The sequence below is a fragment of the Chrysemys picta genome, chromosome 2 (assembly GCF_011386835.1).
Source record: "Chrysemys picta bellii isolate R12L10 chromosome 2, ASM1138683v2, whole genome shotgun sequence".
NCBI classification, from domain to species: Eukaryota; Metazoa; Chordata; order Testudines; family Emydidae; genus Chrysemys; species Chrysemys picta.
Window position 1 is genome coordinate 17,854,352 of NC_088792.1, and position 27,859 is coordinate 17,882,210.

At 44.3% G+C, this 27,859-nt stretch overlaps 1 protein-coding gene and 1 long non-coding RNA gene across 23 annotated transcripts in view; one reads left to right on the forward strand and one right to left on the reverse strand.

Moving 5' to 3' along the window:
- Positions 1–27,859, reverse strand: part of PRKAG2 (protein kinase AMP-activated non-catalytic subunit gamma 2) — a 403,066-nt gene that overhangs the window by 223,591 nt on the left and 151,616 nt on the right. The window contains exon 1 of one of the 22 annotated variants that reach the window (XM_065586742.1): positions 11,180–11,835. The exons of 19 other annotated variants lie outside the window; for them this stretch is intronic. In XM_065586742.1, the coding sequence (XP_065442814.1) occupies positions 11,180–11,273 (94 nt within the window). In that variant the 5' untranslated portion in view covers positions 11,274–11,835. Of the gene's footprint in view, positions 1–11,179; positions 11,836–27,859 lie in introns of those variants that run through there. 2 more of the 22 variants (XM_065586750.1, XM_065586745.1) reach the window with 2 other exon arrangements.
- Positions 11,577–25,372, forward strand: LOC101951338 (uncharacterized). The gene is made up of 3 exons (XR_255998.3): positions 11,577–11,716; positions 18,834–18,909; positions 25,252–25,372. It is a non-coding gene; the product is annotated as an uncharacterized LOC101951338 (long non-coding RNA).

Here is a 27,859-nt window from a genome sequence, read left to right on the forward strand (position 1 = left end):
CCAAGTCTTGCTCTCTGATATTTAGGTGATCTGGAGTGAAGGGCACAGTAAGCGTCTTCCCTACTAGTGCACTTTCATAGCAGAAGGGCAGAATTCCAATTATTACTGCACTGTCCAACCCTTCAGGGCTCCAAGGGGGCATGGCCTAGCATCTCTGGGATGTGGCCAAGCCCCCAAGCACTCTGGCATGCATGCTGTGGTGTGCCGCACTTTACTATGCATTCCTCCCACTTTCCCCCTTACTCGTGACCATGATGCTGTGTGCCGGGAGAACAGCTTGGAGAAGTCACACACCGTTCTCCTTCTCTTCAGATGTGTCTCCAGCATAAAAAGGCAGGATTTTGCTCCCAGAGTCCTGTACATATTATTTTGTTCTGTTGCACTACCCATACTGAAAACAGTGGGGAAAACAGTCTGTTAGGAAAAAAAATGAATGGTTCAGTTGCTGTCATTTTGAATGTCCCTACAGGTTCCTCACCACTACCCTGAGAAGATGCCAGGGGATGGTGATTGTTTTCTGACTCTCGGAAAAATCTTTGAAGAAATGATGGAGGGTACTGCTGCCCTTCCTCAGGCTAACATCCCAATTGCTTCATCAAAGTAAGGACTGTAGGAAAAGGAACCATCTGAGTGCAAGAAGCTGTTTGAAGCCATATAATAGACTTACAAAGTAGTATTACGCACTGCCTGGCTATGTCTTTAAAGCCAACTAAGGTTCTGTGACCTTTGCCTGCAGTGAGAATTCTACCATACAAACCAAAAGTGCCAAAGGCACAGCAATATCTCATAGACCAGTACTGCACCTCAAGACTGAAGGCTGTAGGTTTCACACAACTCTTTGGTAAGAATAAAATACCCAAGACAATTTGGAGCAGTTAAACCTGGCTGCCAGAATTTCTTATGCTTACAAATCTGAACAGGAATATAGGTGAAAGCACACTTGTGAAAAGTAGCTGAATTCAAAACATTCCTAGGGTTGGTGATTCAATAAAACTAACACGTTATTTTAACAACATGCTGTGAAATAGAGCTTTTGGACAGCTCACTGGAACCATGAACAGGGACTTGATGGTCCAAAACCACAGACTTCTAATGTAATAAAGTATGTAATAATATAAATGCTATCTGCGTGTGAGGTTTTAGGCTATGGAAATGGTTCAGTTTGTGAAATTTTTTAATGTACTTTTAGTTCCTTGCAAAAGCATTGTGATACGGATGCACGGAAAAGGTTCTATAAACAAACCATGGTTTGGTGTAGTATGATCAAAGCAAATACAAGGTTGATTTAGAAATTATAACTCCTAAAACAGCTATTCATCAGGAAGTCAGAGGCCTTGAAAATTACAAAGGGGGGGGGGGGGGGGAAGAGACCAACATTAAACTAGAGAATAGGGATGAGCCCATAAACTCAGACGTTCATTAAAATCTATAATGCCACTGGCTCTTGGAGCATAAATGTTGATCCTATGGCATTCTGTGTGATAAAACCCCAGGCTCCATTCTTCAAACAGTAATTTCATGTTCAAGCCATCTCTGCTTCACCTTTTTTACCTTTCAATATATTCATTAAAAAGGCAGTCAGATATTTGGTCTATACACCAGAAAGTAAGGGGTGAGGAGAAGGTTAGGGGAAGGAGGAAGTAGTCAGAGATAGAAACTGATAGTCATGGCTCCTGGGTTCTATGCACAGCTCTGCCTCTGACTTGGGAAAGTCACTAAACCTCACCTTACAAGATACTTTTCATAACTATCACCACAGGCACAAAATTTAACAGCCTCTCTTTTATCATTACCATAATGATGACAGAAAAAAAATCAGCCTAATGATATTTTACTGGTCCCTAAAAAAAATAATTACTGGCCCTGGGTAAGCAAGCAAGCAGAACTTTTCAAGGCTTCCTTAGCTTTATGGAATCTCAGAATCTCCATCTATAAAATAGGAATAATACTTCTATTATTAACTTTTGTTATACGTCTGTACAGTGTCTAGCACGATGGGGTCCTAATCCTCGACTGGGGACTCTAGGTGCTATTGCAATACAAATAAAATGTCCCTACCTCACAGGGGATATTGTGCCGCTTCATTCATTTACACTTCAAAAGGACCAAGTATCATTATACAGAGGAATACACAAATCTTATCTCCTTTCAGGAAAATTCTGTTTGAGCATCTATCTCCCTCATGCATCTTCCCATTAAATACCTCTCCTCCTTCTGTGTTGTTGCTCCATTCTCCAAATGCTCTTCATCCATCTCTTAAATCACACTCATTCTCTCTTGTCTAAACCCCTTTACCTGATCTCCCTCTGTTTCACAATCTCTCAGGGTTTGAAGATCCAAGGATCTGGTTTTGTTTCCTTCGCTTTCAGAAATAACATTCAGCCTCCACTGCCAAAAATAAGTCAAATATACATATGTTGGGGTTTTTAAAAAATGATTATAGAATCATAGAAACTAGAGCTAGAAGGGACCACATGTCCAGCCCCTGGTGATGTGGCAGGACCATGTAAACCTAGACCATCCCTGACAGGTGTTTATCTAACCTGCTCTAAAAAGCCTCTAGTGACAGGGATTCCATAACCTCCCTTGGGAGCCCATTCCAGAGCTTAACTACCCATATAGTTAGACAGTTTTTCCTAATATACAACTTAAATCTACCTTGCTGCAATTTAACCCCATTACTTCTTGTCCTACCGTGAACATGGAGAACAATTGATCACAGACCATTTTATAACAGACCTAAACATGGGCGGCCGAGTGGCAGCGCTCCCGGCGCACCCCAGTGCTCTGGGCGGCAGCGCTCCAGGCCTGCCCTGGTGCTCTGGGCATCCAGGCAGCGTAGCCAGCCCCGATGTGCTGGGAGCCAATGCTCCCGGCCAGGGTGCTCCAGGCAGCGCGGCCAGCCCTGGTGCGCTGGGCAGCATGGCCCCAGCACCAGCTGCCCTGACTCCCTGTGGGAGGTAGGCCAGCCAAAGCAGAGCACTCTGGGAACCGCATGAGGGGGCCTGGCCTGCGGGCTGAGTGTGGGCAGGGCCACACACTAGGCTGTTTGGGAAGGCACAGCCTACCCATGCTTACAATACCCGCCGCCCATGGCCCTAAACATATTTGAAGATTGTTATGTCTCCCCTCAATGTTCTTTTCTCAAGACTAAACATGGCCAGTTTTTTTAACTTTTTCTCACAGGTCAGGTATTTTAAAGCTTTTATCATTTTTGTGGCTGTCCTCTGGACTCTCTCCAATTTGTCCACGTCCTTCCTAGAGTGTCCATCAATCGGGCACAGTACTCCAGCTGAGGCCTCACCAGTGCCGAGTAGAGAAGATCCTGAATACACAAGGGTCCAGACCCCAAGTCCTGGGGCTAAGGAGAAAGCACCGATGCCCAGGCAGGCACCAAAACAATTTTCTTTTGGTACATCCCAGAAGGGGTGGACTGGCATGCAGTACCTGGATGGAGGACTGAGCCAGAAATGAAGGGACAGACCCCACAGAACAGTGTTATAGAGGGAAGGGGAGACATCAAGATGGGACAACCTGCTACACCCCTGCCTGAGCACTAGGCAGCACTAGGCAGCCCCGCTGGTGAGGGTCACCTTCCACAGCTGGTGGAGAATGTGGCCAGGCTTGCTCCAGCTCTGTTAAAAGGGATTATTCAAAAAAAAAAAAAAAAAAACCAAAACAACTTACTTCATCAGCCAGTCAGAGGTAACAAGACGATGGACATGGAGATATTGTTAAAGAGTGCTGAAGCATCAACCTGAGACATTGATAGAAGCCGTAAACTTAATGGATTGCTGACAGGTTCCCTTCCAAGACACTGGGGAGTAGTTATACTGGGGCCAGGGGACCAGCCTGCCTCCAGATACAGCCAGACAAAGAGGCTGGCCTGACTGGGACCACGACTCAGACTTAACAGTACTGACAGCCAGAGGGCACAGCAAAGCTACAGGAGGACCCTAGGTCAACTGGGAACAGAAAACAGAAACCCAGAGAATATCTAAACCCACAGAAAAGGTTGACCGCAGAGGCCAAACTCCTCCCAGGAGAAAAACCAGCAACCATCACCGCGGGAGGAAGCTGTTTTTCATGTAGGCAATGAGGTCACCTCTGCTGTGACTGTCACTTTATGGAGTGTAACTATGGGCAAGCCTGGACGGCTGCCTCCAGGACCTGAAAACTAGGCCCAGCTAAGATACTGGTCCCGGTCAGGAGTGGCAGAAGTTCCCTAAAAGTGGAGGGGGCCACTGGCACCCAAACTATTCCCCACTCACTGCCCCGCCCCTTCCCCCCCAAGGCCCCGCTACCTCCTCTCCGCCTCCTGCCCCTCCATCACTAGCCCTTACGGCCAGTAAAAAGTGATGGGGCCACGGTCCCCTGCCCCCCATTCTAGCACCCTTGGTCCCTGTACAGGTTAATGCAGTAGAGATGACTCTGCTAGTTGACTCGGGGTGCAGCCAGATAGCAGCTGGTGGGCAAGGGGGACACTCCAGGAGAAACTATCTTCCTCCAGTGTGTACATGGAAATATACAGCCCTACCCTACTAGGGAAGTTCAATTGTCAGGGGAAAACATATTGAAAAGCTATTTGTAGGACTAGCTTCTACCCTGGCATATCCAGTTAACCTGGGCAGGGACTGGAAATACTTTTGGGAAGATCTAAAAGAGTGGGGAAATCCTAACTGGATTTTATTCCAAAGACATCATTATCGAAACCATAAACACATCATACCTAAACACCTGAGCCCTATTCCTAACGCTAGTTGCAACCTCCTTCACTGCAGCCTACAACCTACATATCACAATCTTTGTACAAACAGGACAACCACGATACCCTTCCATGCTTCTACTTAACTAAAACAATCCAATAATTATTAACCCAATCATCCATCTAGCAGCAGGAAGCATTATCGCCGGACTACTTATCTCAAACATTACCCCATTAAAAACACCCCCAATAACCACACCCCTACACATCAAAATTGCAGCACTAGCAGTAACAATCCTAGGCATCCTACTAGCCTTAGAACTAGCCATAATAACCAACAAAATATCAAATGCTAAACCATCTAACCTCCAGAATTTCTCCAACTCACTAGTATACTTCAACACGCACCCGTGGGGGGCCTCCCGATTATAGAGGCGAAGAACCCATGGGGCCAAAGGCACTGGTGGGATTGGGCAAAACATAGTACCCCCGAGAAGGGGCCTCCTGTCAGGTAAGGGGTCCTCCCCCTTCCCAAAAGAACAATGAGAACACACACCCTTTAGTTGTAGAGTTCCTAGTCAGATAAGTGGATTTCATAAGCAACAGAGAGACAAGCAGACACTAAGCCAAAGCTACGATCAGGTGGCTATGGCCAATGGTGAAGTAGTGGACCATCAGCTGTTACGACAATGTCCCCATTTTGAACTTACGGAAGAACGGTTATATCGCCTGGAGCGTAACCACTGAACCAAAGAGATAAAAATGCAGCTCCCTGTGCCGAGAAGATATCAAAGAGAAGCATTTTGGCTTGGGTCACTCAATCCCATGCGTGGAGCACGTGGGTGGGATGCCACCCTTGAGTGGGAGATGAATAGGTTCTGTTGGCCAGGAATGCACAAGGAAGTCAAGGACATTGAAAGAGATGATGAGGAAACTTGTAGCATCAGATCCTTGTCACTGGGGCCAGTTGCTTCCAGAGCAGTTATTTGCCATCAGAGAGGTTCCTCGGGCCTCCATGGGATTCTCCTCATTTGAACTGCTAGATGGGAGACACCCTCATGGGATTTTAGACCTCCTCCAAGAAGCATGGGAGGAACAAAGACCAAAAACAACAAATGTGTTGCAATACTTACTCCAGCTATGAGAAAGGCTTAAGGCTTTAAGGGACTTTGCCAGGAGCGTGAGTATTGCCCCCGAATCTGCTCTAAATTACACTGGTGTCAATTAGGAGTTAACCCTATTGTAGTCAGTGGGCCTGATTCTCCACTGAATCACGTGTCGCCAGGCACTGAAGAATGCAGCCCAGAATAAAATCCATGCATGCAAGATAAGAATCAGATTCCTAATTTTCATATGAAAGTGCATGCAAATAAGTCTGCCGGCTCTGAATGGCTTCCTGCAGGAACCATACAGGGCAGCCCTGAAGCTGTGGAGATGCCAGCAGAGCACTCTCTGGGTGAGAGACCAGGACAGGCCCTTAAATGCTTCTACAACTTATTTTACCTTTGTTGGTGGATTGCCTGTACAAGTGGTTTTGTCTTCCTCATCTGCTTCCAATCTCCAAGGAAGTGAAGCATCACCCCTTGCACAGAGCTGTCGGCTACTACTGCATGTTGGAACATACGGCCCCTTTAAATTCCTCCTCTGTTCAGCTACAAAAGAACTGTCTCCCTCCACTTTTACAGTCAGATACTGTGAAAACCCTCACCAGCAATGCTGCCTAGTGGTCAGGGAGGGGTGTAGCAAGTCGTCCTATCCTGATATCTCCCCTTTCCTCAGTGTTGAAAAACTGAAGTTCCTCGGTCACCGCCTTCCCAGATGTGGAGAAACTGGCTTATCTGTGTTAAGTTTCAGCCTACGCCTCTTGAAAGTTACAAACGCAAACCACAGGGCCACAGCCCAGATACAGAGGTGAGGAACATACAGAGGCCTAGCAGGCAGAAGTTTAGATTTAGCTGGTGGATTTCCAAATGAATAGTTGTGACCCATTGCCTTGGAACGAGACAGCGCTCCCGATTTGTGCAGGTGTCTCTACAATGGCACTAAGAGTCTAAATGCTTCGGGGGGGGGGCACTTACGGAGTTTGACAGGGCATGTGTTGTCCAACCCTTCACTGAACAGATGGTGTCCTTTAAAGGGCAGGGATATTAGCCTCATCTTGGACAAAAACTGTCCCCTTGAGAAAAGCAACAGAGCTGATCTAGTTACAACGCTGCAGGCTGTACCAAGAGCTGACAATCAATGATGTAACTGACAGATAGGTTGTGGGGAGGGAGTCACCGATTTCCTTAAGCGGGGGAGCCAGAAGCAGCAGGAGGGATAGCTCAATGGTTTGAGCATCGGCCTACTAAACCCAGGGTTGTGAGCCCAATCCTTGAGGGGGGTCACTTAGGGATCTGGGGCAAAATCAGTACTTGGTTCTGCTAGTGAAGGCAGGGGGCTGGACTCAATGACCTTTCAGGGTCCCTTCCAGCTCTATGAGGTAGATATATCTCCATATTTTTTTTTATTTATTTTCTTACAGCTGCCAAAATCATCTCCCTTTCCCAGTACTCGGAGCGTATCTTCCCTGCTTCCTGAATCTCTGCACTGCTTTCCCTTCTTCTTATGCATAAATTTGCAGTGTCTCCTCCTCACTCCCACCTCATTCACGCCCAATGCTCTGTCCAAGCCTCTATCCTGACTGCTCCCTTTAGCTGCATGTGCCATATTGTGGCCCATGCGCTAACCCCCTTGTACTGCTCACTTGGCACAAAGGGATTTTAAAGCTGCTCTAAATAGGCAACCAGGGATCCCCCGATTCCCTCTCTGCTCCCATTCACTAGACCAAGACCCTCACTACGCCCCTCTCTCAGCCTGGGAGAAGATGCTTAGGTCTATTCTGGGGTTTAGCTTGAATGATGCACATAAGAAAAGGCACAATAATCTTAGCTGTAGGAGCCCCAAAGGTGGATTCTGTAAAGAGGCAAAAAGCCATTGGTATGCCCCAGCTTAAGATGGCCAGAGGCCTCTCTTCTTTCTTTAAAGCATTTTATGAGTAGAGGTCAAGGAAAATCAGAAACTCTGAGTTCAGTTAGTTCAGAACAAGAGGAGTGGTGGCAGAATACAGCCCGCTGACAGCTGGCCTGGAAAACGATACATTTGTAACCTCGTGGCCTTTTCCATCTCTACTCAGAAAAAGAGGGGGGGAAAGAAGCTGAACCTTGTGAGTCTGAACAATCACAGCATAAGAAAAAATGAGTAGTTTGAGGTGGTGAGCAGGGCGTGAACCCCATTAACACCAACAGTATTTGCATAGCTACACCCGCATCACACTGCTCTAAAAGCACAGGGATATAGGTCTAAAATTAATTCCTGCTCCTTGACAGCAGAAGAAGCTCAAGAGAATGCACCTGTCTGCATTACTGCACCGGATGGGCCACCACAGGTGTTTGTTACAAATGTTCTTACAAAAAAACAAACACTGAGTCTGGTCCTAAAAGCTCTTCAACACCCTCGATTGCCATGAGAGCTGATGGTGCTCAGTGCCTCTCAGGATGAGTTTAGTACAGGCCAGTGCTTTATAAACAAAGTCCTTTTGGCAAAGATTAATTCAGAAAATAATGCAAGCTTTTTAATAAATTAACACATCCTGAAGAAAAAGATATTCACACAGGTTAACCTGCTTCCAGAAAAGAATCCAGATTCCTCTGGGATCACAGCAGCAGCAGCTACTCTGAGGAAGCCAGCATAACATACACATCTGATCTTTATTTTCCTACCCTTGTGATCTGAGGTCAGGTTTTGGAAAGACACCTGCAACTCATTCATGATACAAAAGTGACAGAGAACAAATGTGAGCCATGTTTTAAATGTTGCGGAGGGAAATTCTGCATAGTAAACGAGCATCTAATTCTGTCTCTACACCACCAGGGTGGGCTACACGGCAAGATTAATGAGAGCAATTATGGTCGGAAACTAGAAAGGACAGCTATTGTTTTATAGTCTGCTCAACTCACAGCACTGAGGAACATGATGCTCTTTCATACCCACGGAAACCTTTCAATTCACTTTAGTTCAGGGGTTCTCAAACTGGGGGTCAGGACCCCTCAGGGGGTCGCGAGGTTATTACATGGGGGGGAGGGGCGCGAGCAGTCAGCCTCCACCCCAAACCCCGCTTTGCTGCCAGCATTTATAATGGTGTTAAATATATAAACAAGTGTTTTTAATTTATTACGGGGGTCGCACTCAGAGGCTTGCTATGTGAAAGGGGTCACCACTACAATAGTTTGAGAACCACTGCTTTAGTTAAATGGGAGAGAGACTGTGTAGGAATAAGGAGGTAAATGTTTATGTACTTTTCCCTTTTGACTGTTTCATAAGAACAACCATACTGGGTCAGACCAATGGTCCATTTAGCCTAGTATCCTCTCTTCCGACAGTGGCCAATGCCAAGGGCTTCAAAGGGAATGTACAGAATAGGCAATCACTGAGTGATCCATCCCCTGTCATCCAGTCCCAGCTTCTAGCAACAAGAGGCTAGGGACTCCCAGAGCAGGGGGGAGGGATCGCTCAGTGGTTTGAGCACTGGCCTGCTAAACCCAGGGTTGTGAGTTCAATCCTTGAGGGGGCCACTTGGGGATCTGGGGCAAAATCAGTACTTGGTCCTGCTAGTGAAGGCAGGGGGCTGGACTCAATGACCTTTCAGGGCCCCTTCCAGTTCTAGGAGATGGATATCTCCATTAATTTATTTATTTATCCCTGACCATCTTGGCTAACAGCCATTAATGGACCTATCCTCCATTCACTTATCTAATTCTTTTTTGAACCTCCATTTCTGGAACACTTGTGATTTAGAATGTTTTTATAGCAATTGTTGTTGTTGCAGGTTGAATTATTTTCTGCACAGGGGAGGATTAACGTTGGGTGCTTGCACCTGGGGCCTACATTCAGAGGGAGTGTAGATGCTGCAGTATGTTTGGGTATAGCAAGTGGTGCTGCTGGCCAGCCAACTGCTGCAGAAACAAGACTTCAGGTGCCCCCCAGAACTTTCCGTGGACCCTGAACACCCTATGTCACACTGTCAACCAAGGGAAGATGGGGAGGCAGTGGCTGGAATCGTCATAGATCAGACTCAGCCACACTGCTGCCTGTCAGTTGTTGATCTGGGTCCTCTGTGGGCCTAATGTACCTTTATTCCTGCATAAGGGGGCAATGTTCGCTGTCTCTTTACTAGATCACACATTTTACCCAACTATGAAATTCTCAAGGCTTAGGTCTCCTTTGATTTACACTGATACTTCACCATATTCAACACTGCAACAGAGAAAACAAGGAACACCAATGGCAAGAGAAAGACTTTAAAAACAGAGCAAATTAATTGAAAACAAACTTGAAAAACACCTTGAAGTTTATTGACAAGAGTAAATGATGCTGAAAAATAGTTACTAAAACTGGATGCACTTCCATATACACCCACAAGGCCCATTTCTTCTCTCATACTGGTTTTATACCAGTGTCACTCCAATGCAGTTTCTCCTGAATTATACCAATATGAGAGAAGAATCAGGCCAGGGTTATTAACCAGTCAGACATACTGAACTCTGTACTTATCTTATTGATTCAGTCTGACGGCGACACTGTTTTAAAGTGCCATAGTGCCAGGTCAGTATCTCTCTTTTTCCTCTGGAAAATACACAGTGCACAATACCACCACCAGGTGATGCAGGAAATTCATTCCCATTACTCAATCATAGCTTTCTGCTGTTCATCATGTAGAAATCAGCGGAGGCACTATTCTGTTTTCAGGAAACACACGTGATGCTTCGTCCAACGTCAGAATACCCTATGCTTCCTGGCCAACTCAGCCTTACCTGAAATTTGCTTCGCAGTGCAATACCCAAACAGAACTCAGCACTTGTTCCATGATTAACCTGTTTTAAGTGACCTAATGGAGGCTGGTCTTTAACTAAAGGTGAAATATAATTGTACTGGAAATTGCGGGGGACACTTGAAAGATGTGGTTTAAAACAGCAGTTGCCTATGGGAGGTAGCACTTAGTTTGAAGACTCTTATATTTCCCTTTTTAACTACCAATTATATTATTTAAATATTTACTAACTTAGCACTTACTTTAAAGAGAGAATTAAATGAAGAGAATCCTAGTTTGAAATTTACAGTCATCAGGCCTGCCAGGATATATTTCACACAGTTTAATCTGAATACTGTAAAGCAACTTTGAAAAAAAAAATCATTTTGGAAGATTAGTTCCTTATAGATTTTTAGATGTATACTAAAGGCATTCACTTAGGGTTTCCCACCAAGTACAAAATACTGTATAAACGTCCCCATTAATATCTACCCACAACAATTACTCAATTGAATCAACAGTATTAGGGACCAGAAGGTTGCTCTTCTTTTAAAAATACAGCCACAATGCCTGCTCCCAAAAAATAATTAATCCTCGTATTGAGGGGTAACACAGAAGTTCCCTACCTAAAAGGCCATGAGGTTCAGATTTGCGCCTCTCAGAGCTTCTGCCCTGGTCCTTTTGTTTCTTGCTTCCTCTAAGACTGCCAAAACGCTTCATGAGCTGCCGCGGGCACCAAAGCAATAGCAGCCGTCAATCATACCAGGTATCAGAGGAGAAGAAAGAGCAGATCTGATCCAAAGGTGGAGGGGGGCAGGAAAATAAGTCAGTTAAAATGGAAACACGGGGGCAAAAAGAAAGATATTCCAAAAAGTCAGCTGAAACAACGCGTGGCTACGAAAAGCTTCAGCTTCTGAATTTCTGAAAGAGACTTCAGACCACGTCTTAATGACAAAAAGATCCAGAAAGAGTAGCTGAACTTTGCCCAAAGCAGTTCCGATCTTAATTCTTACTGTACAGTAACTATTCTGAAAAGATCTGTGGATACCAGGAGAATTTCAAAAGCCCGTACAGCTTGCAGCGGCAGTTCTTATCCTTAAGCAGTCAGAAAGCTTCAGAGGCTGAAACAGAATTTCACCAGTGGATCAGCTTATGCAGAAGAGGTCATAGCTGATAAGCTCCCCCTTTTAAAAAATACTAAATATGCAAAGGAGGCACAAGTTCTCTTGAAGGGAATTGTCATGTGCAGTTCTGCATGATGTCTCTTTAAAAAGACTGTAAAAGGAAACCACCCCTGTACAGACAATTCTTGGCACCAATTGGTCAGAGCACATTCACATTATGACATGACATCACACAACTATTTTGATTCATGTGTCCTAAGTCTTTGCAGGGACAGAATCATACGGCTGCCTATTGATGAGCTAAGAAGCGACAGACTCCTTGAGGACGAACAGCTAATGGATTAATGGGGAATGAGGCCTTGCCAGTTCCTTAAAAGGAAGGTGGTCATCTTTTGGAAACTAGAGACAGAGCTGCATGGTAGACATTTCTGTAGCAACTTGCACTCTCTCCAAATATCCTTGTACTGTACACAAGGAAATGGTTCCGATAGATTGCCCACATTCAGCCAGTGCCCTGCTCTCTGCAAAGCAAAGGGGGCTTATGACAACTGTTTCCAACACGGTTTACTTTAATTGAAATCTACCTTGCAAAACTTTTAAAACAAAAATTATAAAACAATGCAAAGCAGAAATCTCAAACCTGTAAGGGCTCTTATCCAGAGTAATTACCACACACATTTATTAGAATAGGATATGGGATTACAGGTTTAGACAATTATATTAGGAATAGGCTGAACATTCCGGGCTAGGTCCTCAGTTGGTGTAAATCCGGGATCTGGTCCAATGTTTCTATCCGCTTTGAATGCCAATACCCATTGTCTTCAGGATTACGGTGAATGATTGGTTAAAAAACAAATTCCGTGATGTTCAAAGTATCAGAGGGGTAGCCGTGTTAGTCTGGATCTGTAAAAAGCAACAAAGGGTCCTGTGGCACCTTATAGACTGACAAATGTATTGGAGCATGAGCTTTCGTGGGTGAATACCCACTTCGTGATGTTCAAAGGTACTGAATACCCGCAGCTCCACAGACTTCACTGGAATTTGTGAGCGCTTAGCACTTTCAAAAATCAGATTCTACATGAATAATGAGAAATAGCCACACCTCATTCTCCACCATAAGGGAGAGCAGAGGAGAGGAGAAATGGTCATTGGTACTGCCAGGGAGTCTCTCCTGACAGGTCACTATGGGGGAATTGCTATTGTCACAGCAAGGTCACAATCCATTTAAGTGCTGACTGACTCTCAGCATCCATCTGACTCTTAGCATCCATAGAAACAGAGCGCTCCACACATCTCCAGCCCAAGAAAGCAATGGGGAACCTAACAATCCTTCTGCTGAGTCCCACCAAACTCCTCTTTGCTCTGTGGCTTCTGACGTCGCAGAGCATGCCATGTTTCAGAAACCTCAGTGTCAATTCTTACACACTCCGAGATTTCAGAAGCGTGATGCACACTGGATCGTCAACACTCGAGGTGTCCCAGAGCACATGGGAGTCAGAATTAATTAAGCTATAGAGATCGGATCCAGGTGAGGCTTCTAGGTCCTGGTAACGCAAAAGAATTGGAGGGCCCTCCCATCCACTGTAAAGGAAACTTGGAAAAAGAACACAGGGCAAGCACCCTTGGTTCTCCCTCCCACACTTCTTTAAAAAACCAAGGAAATTATTAACAAAAAGCTTCATTAACTTCAAACTAAGGCTGCCCTATAGCTGAATACTGAATTTAAATATTGTATTCAAAGTTGTTCACAACTCTTCCCCTCTCTACTTGTCCTCCCATCTCTTATGAAACACCTTCCCTCACCCCTTCTGCTCTGCCAGTTATGCCAGCCTTGTCAGAACCCCGCACAATGATCTCAGTATTTTCCAGCAATGCTGCTCTTTATACATGGAATACCCTCCCTGAATTATTCTGTATGGCCACTGCCCTCTCCTCCAAATCTTTCCCTGAGGCCCACCTTTCACAGAATTGTAGGACTGGAAGGGATCTCAAGAGGTCTTCTAGTCCAGTACCCTGCACTCAAGGCAGGACTATGTATTATCTAGAGACCATCCCTGACAGCTGTTTGTCTAACCTGCTCTTAAAAATCTCCAATGACTGAGATTCCACAACTACCCTAAGCAATTTATTCCGGTGCTCATCCACCCTGACAGTTAGGAAGTTTTTCCTAATGTCAAACCTAAACCACCCTTGCTGCAATTTAAGCCTATTGCTTCTTGTCCTATTCTCAAAGGTTAAAGGAGAACAATTTTTCTCCCTCCTCCTTGTAACAACCTTTTATGTATTTGAAAACTGGTATATCCCCCCTTAATCTTCTCTTCTCCAAACTAAACAAACCCAATTTTTTCAATCTTCCCTCATAGGTCATGTGTTCTAGATCTTTAATATTTTTTACTATTATTATTATCATTATTATTATTATTGCTTTCTTCAATTTGTCCACATCTTTCCTGAAATGTGACGCCCAGAACTGGACACAATAGTCCAGCTGAGGCATAATCAACGCAGATTAGAGCAGAAAAATTGCTTCTTGTGTCTTGCTTAAAACACTCCTGCTAATACATCCCAGAATGAGGTTTGCTTTTTTTCCAACAGTGTTACACTGTTGACTCTCATTTAGCTTATGATCCACCATGACGCCCTGATCCCCTTCCACAGTACTCCTTACTAGGCAGTCAACTCCCATTATGTATGATTGTTCCTTCCTAAGTGAAGTACTTTGCATTTGTCCTTATTGAATGTCCCATCCTTACACTGTAAGACCTTTAAACAATGTTCAAGTGGTACACATTCATGTTTAAAAAAGACAAGTCAATCGGAGATGCATGTGAGTTTCTGGGAATAGAATTTGGCCCAGTAACTTTACAAGGAATAGAGGGCAAGAGAAGAAGAAGAGAGAGAAAGCTAAGAAAACAGCCAGTAATAAGCAGCTGAAATTCCATTGCCCCAGGTGCAAAATAAATGAGCCTCACTACAAAAACCACTGTTAACTACATCTCAACCCTACTCTCCCCACAGCAGCATTTTCTCTTTCTTCTGCACTACTGTGACCACTGAGAATGACTTAATGTCATTAGAAACAAAAAAATTTAAATCCCTTTTTAATGAGATAGAAATTGGTATCCCTTCAGTGCAGAAACAATATTCTCATACCCCGTTTGGCAGGAGCCAAGAATAAATACACACCGATGACCTTTTCAAGCAGGCCACTGCACCAAGGGGGCTCATTTCCCCTTGTTAAGAATGGCAGCCAGGCTCTAATGGTTTTACATACTGCTACTAGAAAATGAGACAATGCTGTGTAACAACAGACTTTCATGGTCATTTGTTAGAAAATAATAAGTGCTGGGACTGCAATCACTTTGGCTCCTGCAGCTGATGTTCTAACAACTGATATTGCACCTGTACATCTGATTTCACATCTGTGTTAACCAGTTCTGTGGAAACATCTGAAAAAAATAATAAAAAGCCAGGCTTATTGGAGTTGTATTAGGACAGCCAAAGTTCTGGAGGCTTGAAACTGAAATCTCTTCTAAACAGCAATGTAAATACTTTGTCAAGTAGTTTTTAGGTCCCCAGATGTAAGCTATACCATGTTCTGTCTCCAGGGATATCTATCAAATTTTTAAAAAACCTAATGTGGCTGATCCTGAGCCTTGTGGAGCACCCAGACCTCCAGCTGATCTCAAAGGAAGTTGAGGGTGCTGATGTGCAGACTCAGGTCAAAGATAAAGAGATATTTTTCAAGAATTAAATTAATCACAAGGCTGAGGGGTTTTTGGTGGGAGGGGCAGGAGTGTGTATGAAATTCTTCCCCATAATGTTGAACACCTGACCACAAGAGCACTGTGCAAACAAATTAGATCCACCCAGTGAGACAGACTATGATCCAGTTTCATTTCATATAATCAATTTCACTCTGTTAGTTCTTCCTGCCCACCCCCTTCTCAAAACCCCTCATGTCTCCATCCTAGTCCCTTCCCTGTTCTGCTTCTATACCTTACCCTGATGTGACTTCCTCCGCTCTCATGGTTTTAATGACCATCACTACGCTGACAACTCTTCAATTTGCCTCTGCTCCCCCTCATCTCTCTGCCTGGGCTCACTCTCAGATCTGCAGCTGTCTCTCGGACACCTCTTCCTGGGTGATTTGCTGTCAACTCAAACACTACATGGCTAAAATAGACTCCTCATCTTTCCCCTCGCTGCCCAAATTCTCCCCACCCACACCCTCTTCTATATCCCACCAACATCTTTGTGCCTCAGACTCACAAATCTAATATGTCCCCTGGCACCTCTCCATCCTTCACCCCTCAAATCCCTTTAGGCTGCTGCTAAATCTTTCATTTCTTCCTCTACCTCTCCCATAGCAATCATTGCTCTCCTTCACTGCTGCCAACCCTCTCATCCAGGCCTTGGTACTCTCCTGCTTAGATTATTGTAACTCCTGTTCTTTGGCACGCCTGACTCCCACTTTGCTCCCCATTCCAGTCTATCCAAAATGACGCCACTAAGTAAACTTCTCTCTCTCTCCTGCCAATCTGACCTTGTCAGACCCACACTCTCAGAGTCTCTTCCCTGCCTTTGTATCTCAGCTGGCATCAAATTCAAACTCCTTCCCACCTTCAAGGCTTTGCACAGCTCTACATTGTCTTCCTCTCTCCTCTTGTCGCATGTCATTCATGTGATCTCCCACTTCTGCTTCCCTTCACACACCCTTTGTGTCCCTGTCCCATAAACAGGGCCCTACATATAATATAATTATGCAGACATGAAGAGTAATGTAATTATCTATTTTTCCCAAATATGCTGCATATTTGTAATCCAGGTGCTAAGCTTATTTATTTTATTGCGTCTCCAGCCCTTATGGTTGCAAAGAAAAACTTAATAATGAGAACTGAATGTAACCAACGCAGGGATGTCTGACTGAAGAGGAGCTCTGTGTAAGCTCGAAAGCTTATCTCTCTCACCAACAGAAGTTGGTCCAGTAAAATTATATTAACTCACCGACTTTGAGTCTCTACAGAGAGAGCATGAAACAACAGCTCTGATATCCACAAACTTCCCTATTCATCTCAGTGCAGGGTTAACTCTGGACTCTGAGGCCTTGTCTTCACTATGGGGGGAGATCGATATAAGTTATACAACTTCAGCTACATAAATAACGTAGCTGAATCAACATACTTAGATCTACTTACCGCGGGGTCCACACTACACTTTGTCAACGGGAGACGCTCTCCTGTTGACTCCCCTTGCACTTCTCGTTCAGGTGGAGTACAGGAGTCGACAGGAGAGCGATTTGCAGTCGATTTAGCGGGTCTTCATTAGACCCACTAAATCGACCATCGATGCGTCCAATGCCGTGCATCGCCCTTGGTAAGTGTAGACAAGCCCTGATGTAAATATTTTAAACACCAACGTTGTTAGCTATTTCACAGCTGATCATTTTACCAGAAATATCAAGCTGATGCACTTTTCCCTTTTGGTTAGATGTAGAAGCAAAGCTACTGACTCAGTTACATGCTCTCAAGGTTTGCTGCAGTGAAATGTTTTCCCATTATCCACTTTTTCCTGTGTGCTGGCCCCGCTAGGGGAGGTCTGAAGCACAATGATGGGGCAGTGGCACTGCTTGTGTTTTTGCTGTGGGTAAGCAGAGGACTTCAGTCTGCAGTGCCAGGCACTAGCTTCACAAAAATTGGTTTTGAAAAATATGAAAACTAAAATTAAGATGTAATAATTTTTTTAAATACCCAAAATGTGTTCTAACCTCCCCAGCTCACTCTGTACATTGTTGCTACATTAAATCCTGACACCTCTGGGATGTTTCTTAAACTCATCCTTCCCAGGGATGTAAGATGGAGCACAAGGAATATCAATAACTTTCATGGGAATAGTGAGTACTGGTATAATAGTGATTTCTAGTAACAGAAATACTGCATTCCTGCTTTACCCATCAGGGACAATGAGTAAGGACTGCAGGATTTGTATCCATAACAAATCATCATTTTTTAGCATCTGATTAGTAAACTATTCAGCATATTTCTGCAGCAATCACACACGCTTTTTAGCCACAAAAAGTATGTTATTAATGTCTAAGCAGAGCTGTTATTACATACTGTTCAATCAGGCTGCATTTGATCTGATAATCACATCAAGTCTATTCTAACAAACACAAAATCAAAAAGGTAATTAGGAGTTTTTGGCTAATGAGGAATATATCCAGAAGAAGGTTTTACACAAATTAGCAGAGACAGAAAAGTTCTTATAGAGAAACTTTTTCTTTCTCTCTTCCCTTTCTTCTCGTTGCTTCCCCCACCTTGACTTGGAACAGCCAGACTTATTTGGCCACTGCACAATTCCATAAATCAGACTCATTGGGCACTGCAGAGCAGAACAAAGCATTCCCCTCGGTTCAAATGGCTGGAAAAGGCTTTCAGACAACACGGAACGGAGAAAAAAATGAAACTCACAGATGGCTCATAGTGGAAAGGTGTGATTCATGTCCATAGCCTCACAATTCCTGGTGTGACAATGGGCACACCAAAGTGGAGGAGACTTAGCATCACTATCCCACAGTTCAGGGCAGGGAATACCTTATCCAACTGATACTACCAGAGTACTATAGAAATAACCTAACTGAAATGAAATTGGACAGGACACTGGGAGTGATCTTCTATCCCTGTAGTAAGTGCCATGGGAAATTTAATCTTCAAAAAAAGTCAATAACTTGGTTTTACTGTAACACAAAGATGAAATCACCTAGCACACATTGTCCTTAACAGAGGACTATGGGACTGGTTCTGTATTGACTTGGTGAGAAGATGAACACATACTGAATTATCAACATCACTATATTACAAACAATGCTACTCTAATACCCAGCTATTTCCCATTAAACTACTAACCAGGCTCATACTGCTTAGCTTTGCAGCCCAAGTTGATAAGCCACAAGGTGGTGGTAGTAGCAACATAGCTTAACACAACTTCACTGTAGTTTTAACCATGGAGTTGAAAAAATTATCACAAAATCTAGTCATAAAAAACAGAAGTTAAAAATAATTTCAGATTATACACTGGCCCTCCTACTAATTATTATGGTTTTATAACCACTTGCCTTGTTTTAAAATGATTTTTTCTCCCCATTTCTATGTGAAAGACCCACAAAGAGGAGAAACTGACTATACAGGAGGAGCAGAGCAACTGACTACGCAAAGGGCTATGAAATGCACACAGTAAGCAAACTGTAAAAAAGACGTTTTTTCAGAATTATTCTCCTCTAATTTTTTGAGTGAAAATGATCTTGTGTCCACTGGAACAAGAAGTAAAAAAAAAAATCAGACAAGTATGATTTTTAAGTTTACGATATTCCCCTTAATATTTTATCATGGACCAGCACTATGGCACTGGGGTACACACACACACACACACACACACACACACACACACACACGATAGTATGCCACAATGGACAGCAACAGTTGCCCCCTCCTATTAGCCGTCCATGCCCACCAGAAAGAAAAAACTCCAGTGATAGCCCAGTGAAGAAAATGCTTGATTGAAGGGAAGCATTGACCCATGCCCTGATGATATAAATCTTTAGAAGCACAGTGGATAAAAGTCAATGATTCATGTTTTTTAAAATCAGATTTGCTTGATTAAAATCTGATTTTGTATTTAAATTAAATATTTTTCTTTTAAAAAAATAAACCTATTTAAAATTAAATCTGACATAATGACTAAGGCTACGTTTTAGTCATGGGTATTTTTAGTAAAAGTCATGGACAGGTCATGGGCAGCAAACAAAAATTCATGCCCTATGACCTGTCCATGACTTTTACTATATACCTCCTTACTAAAACTTGGGCACGGGTCACGGGTGCTCTGGGGAGACAGTCTGGGAATGACACAGGTGCTGGGGAAGATGGCCCAGGCCCCTGCTGGTGCTGGGGGGTGGGTGGGCAGGCAGCAGCACGCAGCATGGGACCCCCCACTGGTGCTGGGGGGTGGGTAGGCAGGCAGCAGCACGCAGCATGGGACCCCTGCTGGTGCTGGGGGGTGGGTAGGCAGGCAGCAGCACGCAGCATGGGACCCCTGCTGGTGCTGGGGGGTGGGTAGGCAGGCAGCAGCACGCAGCATGGGACCCCAGCTGGTGCTGGGGGGGGAGGGTTGGCAGGGGCTCCCTACTCAGCTCCAGGTGTCCCTGCAGCTCCTAGGCAGCGGAGGGGTCAGGGGGCTCCGCGTGCTGCTCCCACCACAAGTGCCAGCTGCGCAGCCCCCATTGGCCGGGAACCACAGCCAATGGGAGCTGCGGGTGCGGGCAGCGCACGGAGCCCCCCGGCCCCTCCGCCTAGGAGCTGCAGGACCATGCCAGTGGGAGCCAGGGAGCCCCCCACCCTTAGGTAAGCACCCCTCAGTACCCCTCCCAACCCCCACCCCTAGCCCTGAGCCCCCTCCCACACACCCAAACTTCTGCTGCCCGGCTTGGGCAGCCCCTGAGCAAGCACCAGCCGCTGCAGAAGTCACAGAGGTCACAGAATCTGTGACTTCCGCGACAGACTCGCAGCCTTAATGATGACAACTTATTTTTAAGGCCTAAGCTTACTACAATCTTTAAAATAATTTAAATTAAACAAAAAAGTAATATTCAAGTAGTAATTGTTTGCTGCTGAGGTTTTAAAGAAAGTCAAACTACTGAACTAGCGGCATTCACTGGCTAAGCACCCAGAACCAAAGTTAAAGTGCTAAACCAGTTTTTGACAGCAATAGTCTCTTCTGCAGATGCAGAAAGACTATTTTCTTCACTTCAGTTTATTCAACTAGTTCAGTTCAGTGATTAGCTCATTCAAAATTGAGAAACCAACTGGGAGTTGAAAAAGCAGGAAAACTTGTTTTTCTCTTCCAATCTGTGATGAGGTGCACTCCCCTCTCGTGAGCACCTCCTGTTGCCTCATTGCAATCCTGAACTCTTAATCTCTGCTCCCAGTGCCTCCTGTTGGCTGAAGCCCTCATCAGGTGTGTCTTCAATGACTCAGCCCTCCAGCTACGTGTCACAGTCTAAAATTGACAAACCCCTTCCAGGGTAAAAAAAATCCTACAAGGACCATCACTGTGTCCTTGTTGGCATCTGCAGCCCTGTCTCTGGGCTCAGTCCTCATTCCCTTCTGGGCTAGTTTTAAGTCTGTTCCTGCACTGTTATGGAGCACTGGCCCCTGGCCTTTCTCCTTGGAGACTCTTTGTCCTCGGTGGTTCTCTGGTGTTCCATCTCTCCAGCCAGGTCACTATTTAACTTCAGTCCCCTTCCAGGGGGTTATGACCAGGAGTTCACCAAACAGTCTGTCTGCCCTTATCAGGGTCTTCAGCCCTGTCCCTGAGCCCTTTAAATCCCAGTTCTTTGCTTGGGCTTCTAAACGAGACTTATCCCCTTCTTGGGACGTAGGCTACTTCCCCAGTGGTTGGTGGGGGGACCCAGGCCCACCTACTACTCTGGATCCCAACCCAGCGACCCTATAAACAGCAGCCAGGTGCTACTTCCATTAATAGTTGCTGCTGCATTCTCTGGGCTGCTTCCCACATAGCCCTTACCTCAGGGCTAATGTTCTCAACTCCTCTTCTTCCTCACTGAGTGACAATGCCACCAGAACCCATCTTCTGGTTCTCCCTGGAGCTCCAGTGACCAGCAGGGGGCACCCTTCCTTGCTCCTCTGGTCCCAGTCCAGAACTGACTTGCTCAGGTCCTGCAGCGCTTTTAAACTGATTCCGCTGCGCTCTGATTGGCTGCTTCACTGCAGCCTTTCTAGGCAGGCCTGGAGGACCCACTCCTTTCCTGGGGTGGGGTGTGGTAGGACCTTGAGGCTTCCAGTAAGGGACTTCAAAGGGCCTGGTACACCCAGTCACACAATCTATGAATAAAAACTAAGTGTGAGGATGAGATCTACTAGTTCTAAAATACTGAAGAACATAGTAACCAGAAAACAATCAGTTCAATTCACTACCTACAGATAAGACTTCCCTTGTTTAATAAATCTAAATGCAAAACATGTTTTGATAAACTAACTTATTTTCCTTTCGTATCCAGCACATTTAAGGTGGTTTTAGTTAACTAATAAAAACTCTTTTAAATGATGTTTTTTGTGCATTTTAATTGAATTACAATTTCCATCCAAATGGAGCTTGACACAAAACACAACTAAATAATTCATCATTATCTAGTAAATAAGAATCTGTCATTCACCATTTTCTAACATAATACAAAAATGTAAAAATGAATCTGTATAATGTATGCTAACCTATATAATTACTTAAATAAATGTGTGCAGATATAGTGATATATAAAAGAAACTGTCTCTTACATAACCACAGACTACACAAGGCTTAACGGATAAAAACAACACAATGGATTGCACCACAGTGTGATATACACAACACAAGTGTAATGCCAAAGAGACTCTGGAAAGCAATGAAATGTCATCTAATCAGTACCTTCCAATGGTTCACTGTCATTTCAAGTGATATTGCTCTTGGGAGTGGTACCATAATGGATTGGCAGCAACTCTCTAACCACAGAAATAGATTGGTGATCAAATCCAACCTACTGGTAATCACCCTTGTGTTTGAAGACATCCTCATCTTGGTGCATATGTTCACACCATCATGAAATCAAATAGAACCCCATTTGCTTTTTAATATACCATAAGAGCTCTAAAAGGGGAACTGAACAAAAAACATGACCTACTCTTGATCACTTCTCTGATCTAGTGATTCCGGAAAAATTTCGCCATCAACAAGGAAATGAAGTTGAGGACTTTGCATAAGTTTATATCAAGAATAATTAAAAAACAAAACTTACTAGCAAGCTCTGCCTATAAACTCTGTTCTCTAAGGAGCAAATACTCACAAAAATCTGACTCAGTGTTCACATTGCTCTGAATAATTCTATGCATAATGTGTCTGCCTCACATATAGTGGTTCCAAAGAGCTTACTAGAATTAGTTAGCCAAGTACTAAGACCCTGCCTGAAAGGAGCCTGAACAGATGGATGTACGGAGGAGGAAGCATTCATTATTTTATACGTCAGGCCTGAAAAACTTGTATAAAAATCTTCCCAGCTTTTCTCTCCATCTTACTGAGATTTGTGGGCACAGAGGAGACAAAGTAATTTTCTTAGCAACAGAAAAGTAAAAATGTGCTCCTACTAGAATTTTTAAAGGAGGCTAACACACTGTGAAAAAAGTCAGCGCCTGGAGCTCACTGACTAATGGTACCTATAAAGACCAACCTTCCAGCACAATGAAAAGGGGAAACAGCAGCAGAGACTGGGGCAGCAGGTAGTTAGAGGGGACAGCAAATCTTTAAGTGAGTTAAGATGCAAGATCTCTTATGTGATATAATCATCCAAGCTCCTGTCTTTGCTATTGCTCTACAATATTGCCATAAGTACTCCAGTAATAGGTAGGGAACTCTACAAAGGGACATCGCATCCAATTTGCAAACTGCCAGCCTACCCTCAGTGAGCTTTGCTCCATACACTATCAAGATTTGAGGGTGTGAATCAAAGAAAAATGTGGGATGACAGTCTGTAGCTTAAGGCAGAGAAGAAACTGCATGATGTGGAAAATTCTATTACTGTTCATTCATTACACTGAGCGCTTGAAAACACGGTGGATTGTGAAGTGTAGAGGAACCATATTTATGGCCACTGTCATTACCTGGTGTATTTCCATTGCGTGGCCAGGTCACATGGTCTCAGAGTCATAAACACACACCAGGTTGTCACCCTTCACCAACTCTGTATTTGTTATTTCCTTACACAGTAACACAGTATTGCTGGCTTACAGCAAGAGGGGGCTTCCCTGCAACCTTCACTCCCTAGCCAGGCTCACCCTCTACACTTCTCTTCTGAGCACACTTGCTCTCGGTTCCTTCCACTTATATGCTCCCAATTACATCATTAGCCTGGTGACTACCACCCAGGCACTCAGAATCCCCCAACAGAAAGTATTTAATTGCTCATAACTGAGCCTGCAGCCTTCTTCATGCTGCAGCAAACATCAGTGACCAGGGTGCTACGAACAGTACCCTGTCATAACCCTGAGAAAAACCTCACATTAAAAAAAAAAAACACTGGCTTTGTTGGGGTCACTGAAGACATGAAATAGGGGAGAATGCTGAATTATTCTTTCTAAATGGATGATGAAAGTGCTGGGAATGGATCATTTAGATTTTCCACTCACTGTTGCTGCAGATCATATTCCTGGGGAAGGTCAAGTAGGGGTCAGTCCCAGCCGTTCTGGCAGAATGTACACAGAGCAGATTGGCAGGAGAAATAAGACTCTGAAACCTGCCCGTACCAGTGAAAGTCTGTGGCTAATGTTAAAGGCAGAGAATGCCCAGCCTACCTACCATACCCTGCTCTGCGTCTGAAAAGCATGGTTGGATGCTAGACACAACAAAGCGGGATTTCACAGAAACAATTTCTCTCCCTCTCTGAGCATTACTTGTTTGGAATTTTTTACTTATTAAAATATCATGGTTCTCGGAGCCTGAACCTCTGTTAAGGAATAGCTATGCCAGTGCAGGCTCCCCACCACTCCCCCACCACTGTGCTTCAGCTCTCACCTGAGCGAGTAGTCCCATGAGTAATCCCATTTACTTCAAGTGGAGCACTCATCTGGTTAAAATTAAGCACAGACTTAAGTGCATTGCTGAATCGGGGCTTGAGTCCTTGGAGCCTCTACTGAAGCTGGCAACTAGTATGCCAATATGGGTGTTTCTACACAGCAAGTGAAGGTAGCACAGGTAAACATTCGATCTTTAGTCTAGCTAGCCTGGGTAACAACAGTAGGGTAGATTGTGGTCGCATGGGCTTCAGCACAGGTTAGCTCACCAGGTACAAGCCGGCCAGGGAGTCGGGGAATCTATGAGGGTTACTGGCCTGTGCTGAAGCCTGTGCAACCATGTCTACACTGTTATCCATGCTAAGTAGATTAAAGATTAAATGCTTACCTGTGCTACAATCACACCTTCACTTGCAGCGTAGGCATACCTTGAGTGCCAACTTCACAAGTGACTTCTGGGGTTTTGACACCTGTCCCCTGGGAACGGGAGTGAGACCCACAAAACTCACTTCATGTGGGTCGCCAGGCAGCCATGAAATGAAATAGTATCAACAGTTCTGCAGTGAAGTGAGAGTATTGCAGTGCTCTGAATATCAGCTTTGTAAACTCACCTTACTGCTGGATGCACACGGTGCTTTACAGACATACAGAAGGACAAGTTCCCCGAGCAGAGGAGCTTACAATCAAAACCCAGAAAATAACGACAATGGGCAAAGTGATGAGGGGATTCAAAAATGATAAAGAAAGGGACTCCTTGTTTCATATGTACAGATTCTAGTTCCTTTTTTAAAATAATGATCTAGAATCCGTACATATGAAACAAGGAGTCCCATTTGCAAGTAAAATGAAATTTAGGGTTTTTGCTCAGTGCATTTTTGACATCAAATATAAATACAATAGTGATAATAAACAATATGGATCACACTATAGCTAGTTGTTGTGTCTTTTCACCCACTGCAGTGGATTGAAGGGAGAGTGACGTGTGAAAATATCCGACCCTGCAACAGTCACAACACATACTTGTGCAGCTTGCCAACTCCCAGCAAGCCAGAATACGTGTGCTTGTTACCTCTGCTTTTACCGCAAGTAAGTGTACCTCTTTTGGTGGCCAGCTGGCACTTGATAAGATTTTGTACCCTCTGTGTTACCTTGTGGTCTATTTATTTTTACTCTGAAAAGCTCATTTTAAAATGACCAAGTCCTGAAGTGCAATGACTTTGCTTCTAGAACGACTGTGGAGTGCTGGCAGAGTCCTTTTAAAGAATCACCTATAATGGGCAGAAAGCACTTTAATTTTTTTAAAGTAGCCGTCTTCCTCTAATTAAAGACATGAAGTGTTAGGAACAAAAAACAGATGCTTGCTACCTCTATTGCTGGGCACCTCACACGTCTAACAATGCAAAGCCTGGTAGATGACATTCCCATTCACTCAAGAAAATGTACTACTTACTTAGCCCTTCAGCTGGGTATTGCATCCTTTCAAAGCCACTATTAACCATGCCATAGAATTGGCTGTAAAGAACAACCCAAACTGGTCACTATTTCTGTGTCGTGACTGGGACTGTGAGAATCAGGCTTTTACAGGGTGCTTTAAGAAACCTTATCAGCTTTAAAGATTAAATGTTTTTGCTATTATTACCCAATGTGCATTAGGAAAGAAAAATCAATGTCATCACCTTGGCAGCTAGCAATAAAGACTTGGCAAGTCTCTGACTGTCATATTAATCACAAGCATGTGACTAGAACAGAAATATCTGTCAAAAAACCTCTATCTTAAAAGCCATGAATAGAAGTTATTGCTCCCAGCCATGTACTGCTGTAACTCATGCAGGTTGTTTCCAGCCTTAATAAAATACTGATGGGGAGAGGGAAGGTAAGGGAGGCAGTGCTGCTCCAACGACCAGGGCACTGAACTAGGAATCAGGAAACTTGGGTTGTATTCTCAGCTTGGCTAATGTTCTCACTGTGAGACCACGGGCAACACACTTACCCTCTTTGAGAGCCTCAAATGAACAGCTCTGTGAAAGTGCTCTATGGGAGACTTCCCATGAACAGGTCAGACACGTTATTTCTGGCCCCCTCTCCCCCTATTAACCAGTAAGGGAATTAAAAGTCCAAAAAGAAACATGCAGGTCTAGTTAGTTCCCTGTAGATTTTTAAGGTCATTCAGAGGCCTCCCAGTTTCTCTTCTGTTTATACTCCTCCTGTGTCGATACCCATTACCTGCCTATCTGCAGAGAGTGCAAATGGGAAAGTCACTGGAGAGTCTATCCTCTCGTCCTCAGTAAATTGCTCAGAGTGGATTATTGCAGGAGCAGTTCAGATGGCAGCAGCCCTACTGTCCAGACACATGACAGCCCTACTGGCTGCAGTAGCATTGGAGAATCTTATGGCCTGGAAATTTTAGCCACCTAATATGCATCTAAATCAAATTGATTGTTTTATCCCCTCAGTGTATTAAAAGATGTAACATGAGCTACTGTAGCAGAGTGCAGCACAGATAAGGAAAGTTCAGCTTATCTTTATTTTGAGTTACAGCATTAGGCAGTCAGTGTTCTGCCCTCTGCAATTCCTCCTTGCACCCTCCCTGCGGGCCCCCTATTTATAGTCACCTGCTAAAAAATTAACGCTTTGTTAAACAACCAATCTACTAATGCCCTGCACTTCCATAGTACCTGCCATAGAAGTATCTTAAAGCACCATGCAGAAATTAATGAATGAATCCTCACACCATCCCAATGATGTAGGAAAGTCTCCTTGTCCCTTTTTACAGATAGGGAAACTGAGGCTTGTGGAGGTTAAGTATTCTACTCAAGGTTGCAAAGTCTGTGGTACCGCCAAGAACAGAATCCAGATCCCTCAACTCTGAGTCCTTTACTTGCACCACCAGCCCATTCCCTCACAGCAACATTTTGTCATTGAGCCAATATCCCATTACCTTATGGCTGCCATGTGGCACATACAGAGATACACCCATATGGGGGTTGGGGAGTATTACCTGTGAGAAATCCTCACTACACTTAGCTATCCCATCTGTATCTCCTCTCACCAGCCCTGATAACAAGCAGAGAGGTAACCATCCTGCATTTAGTAAGGAGTTTTACTGGGCTTTGCTCTAATTTAGCTTCGTTTGAACCTCGTTGCTCACAAGTCACTTAGTTACTGGAGTAGCAACTTGTCCCATTGATTAATATTATGCTTGTTTCTGGCAAGTGCCACAATGTGCTAGTCACTTTCCAAATACACCTCTATCCTGATATAACAGGAATTCGGATATAACGCGGTAAAACAGTGCTCGGGGGGGGGGAGGCTGCGCGCTCCGGCGGATCAAAGCAAGTTCGATATCACGCAGTTTCACCTATAATGCGGTAAGATCTTTTGGCTCCCAAGGACAGCGTTATATCGGGGTAGAGGTGTATAACAATGGCATTGTTCTTACCCCCATGAGCTTACAATGTACACCTCTACCAGTACAGTGTTAAATTTGCTCTGTGCTGGCACAGTGGATTGTGTGTTTTGAGACGAGAGATTTGTATACTGAGATGCAGCTTTCCTTGTAAGCTTATCT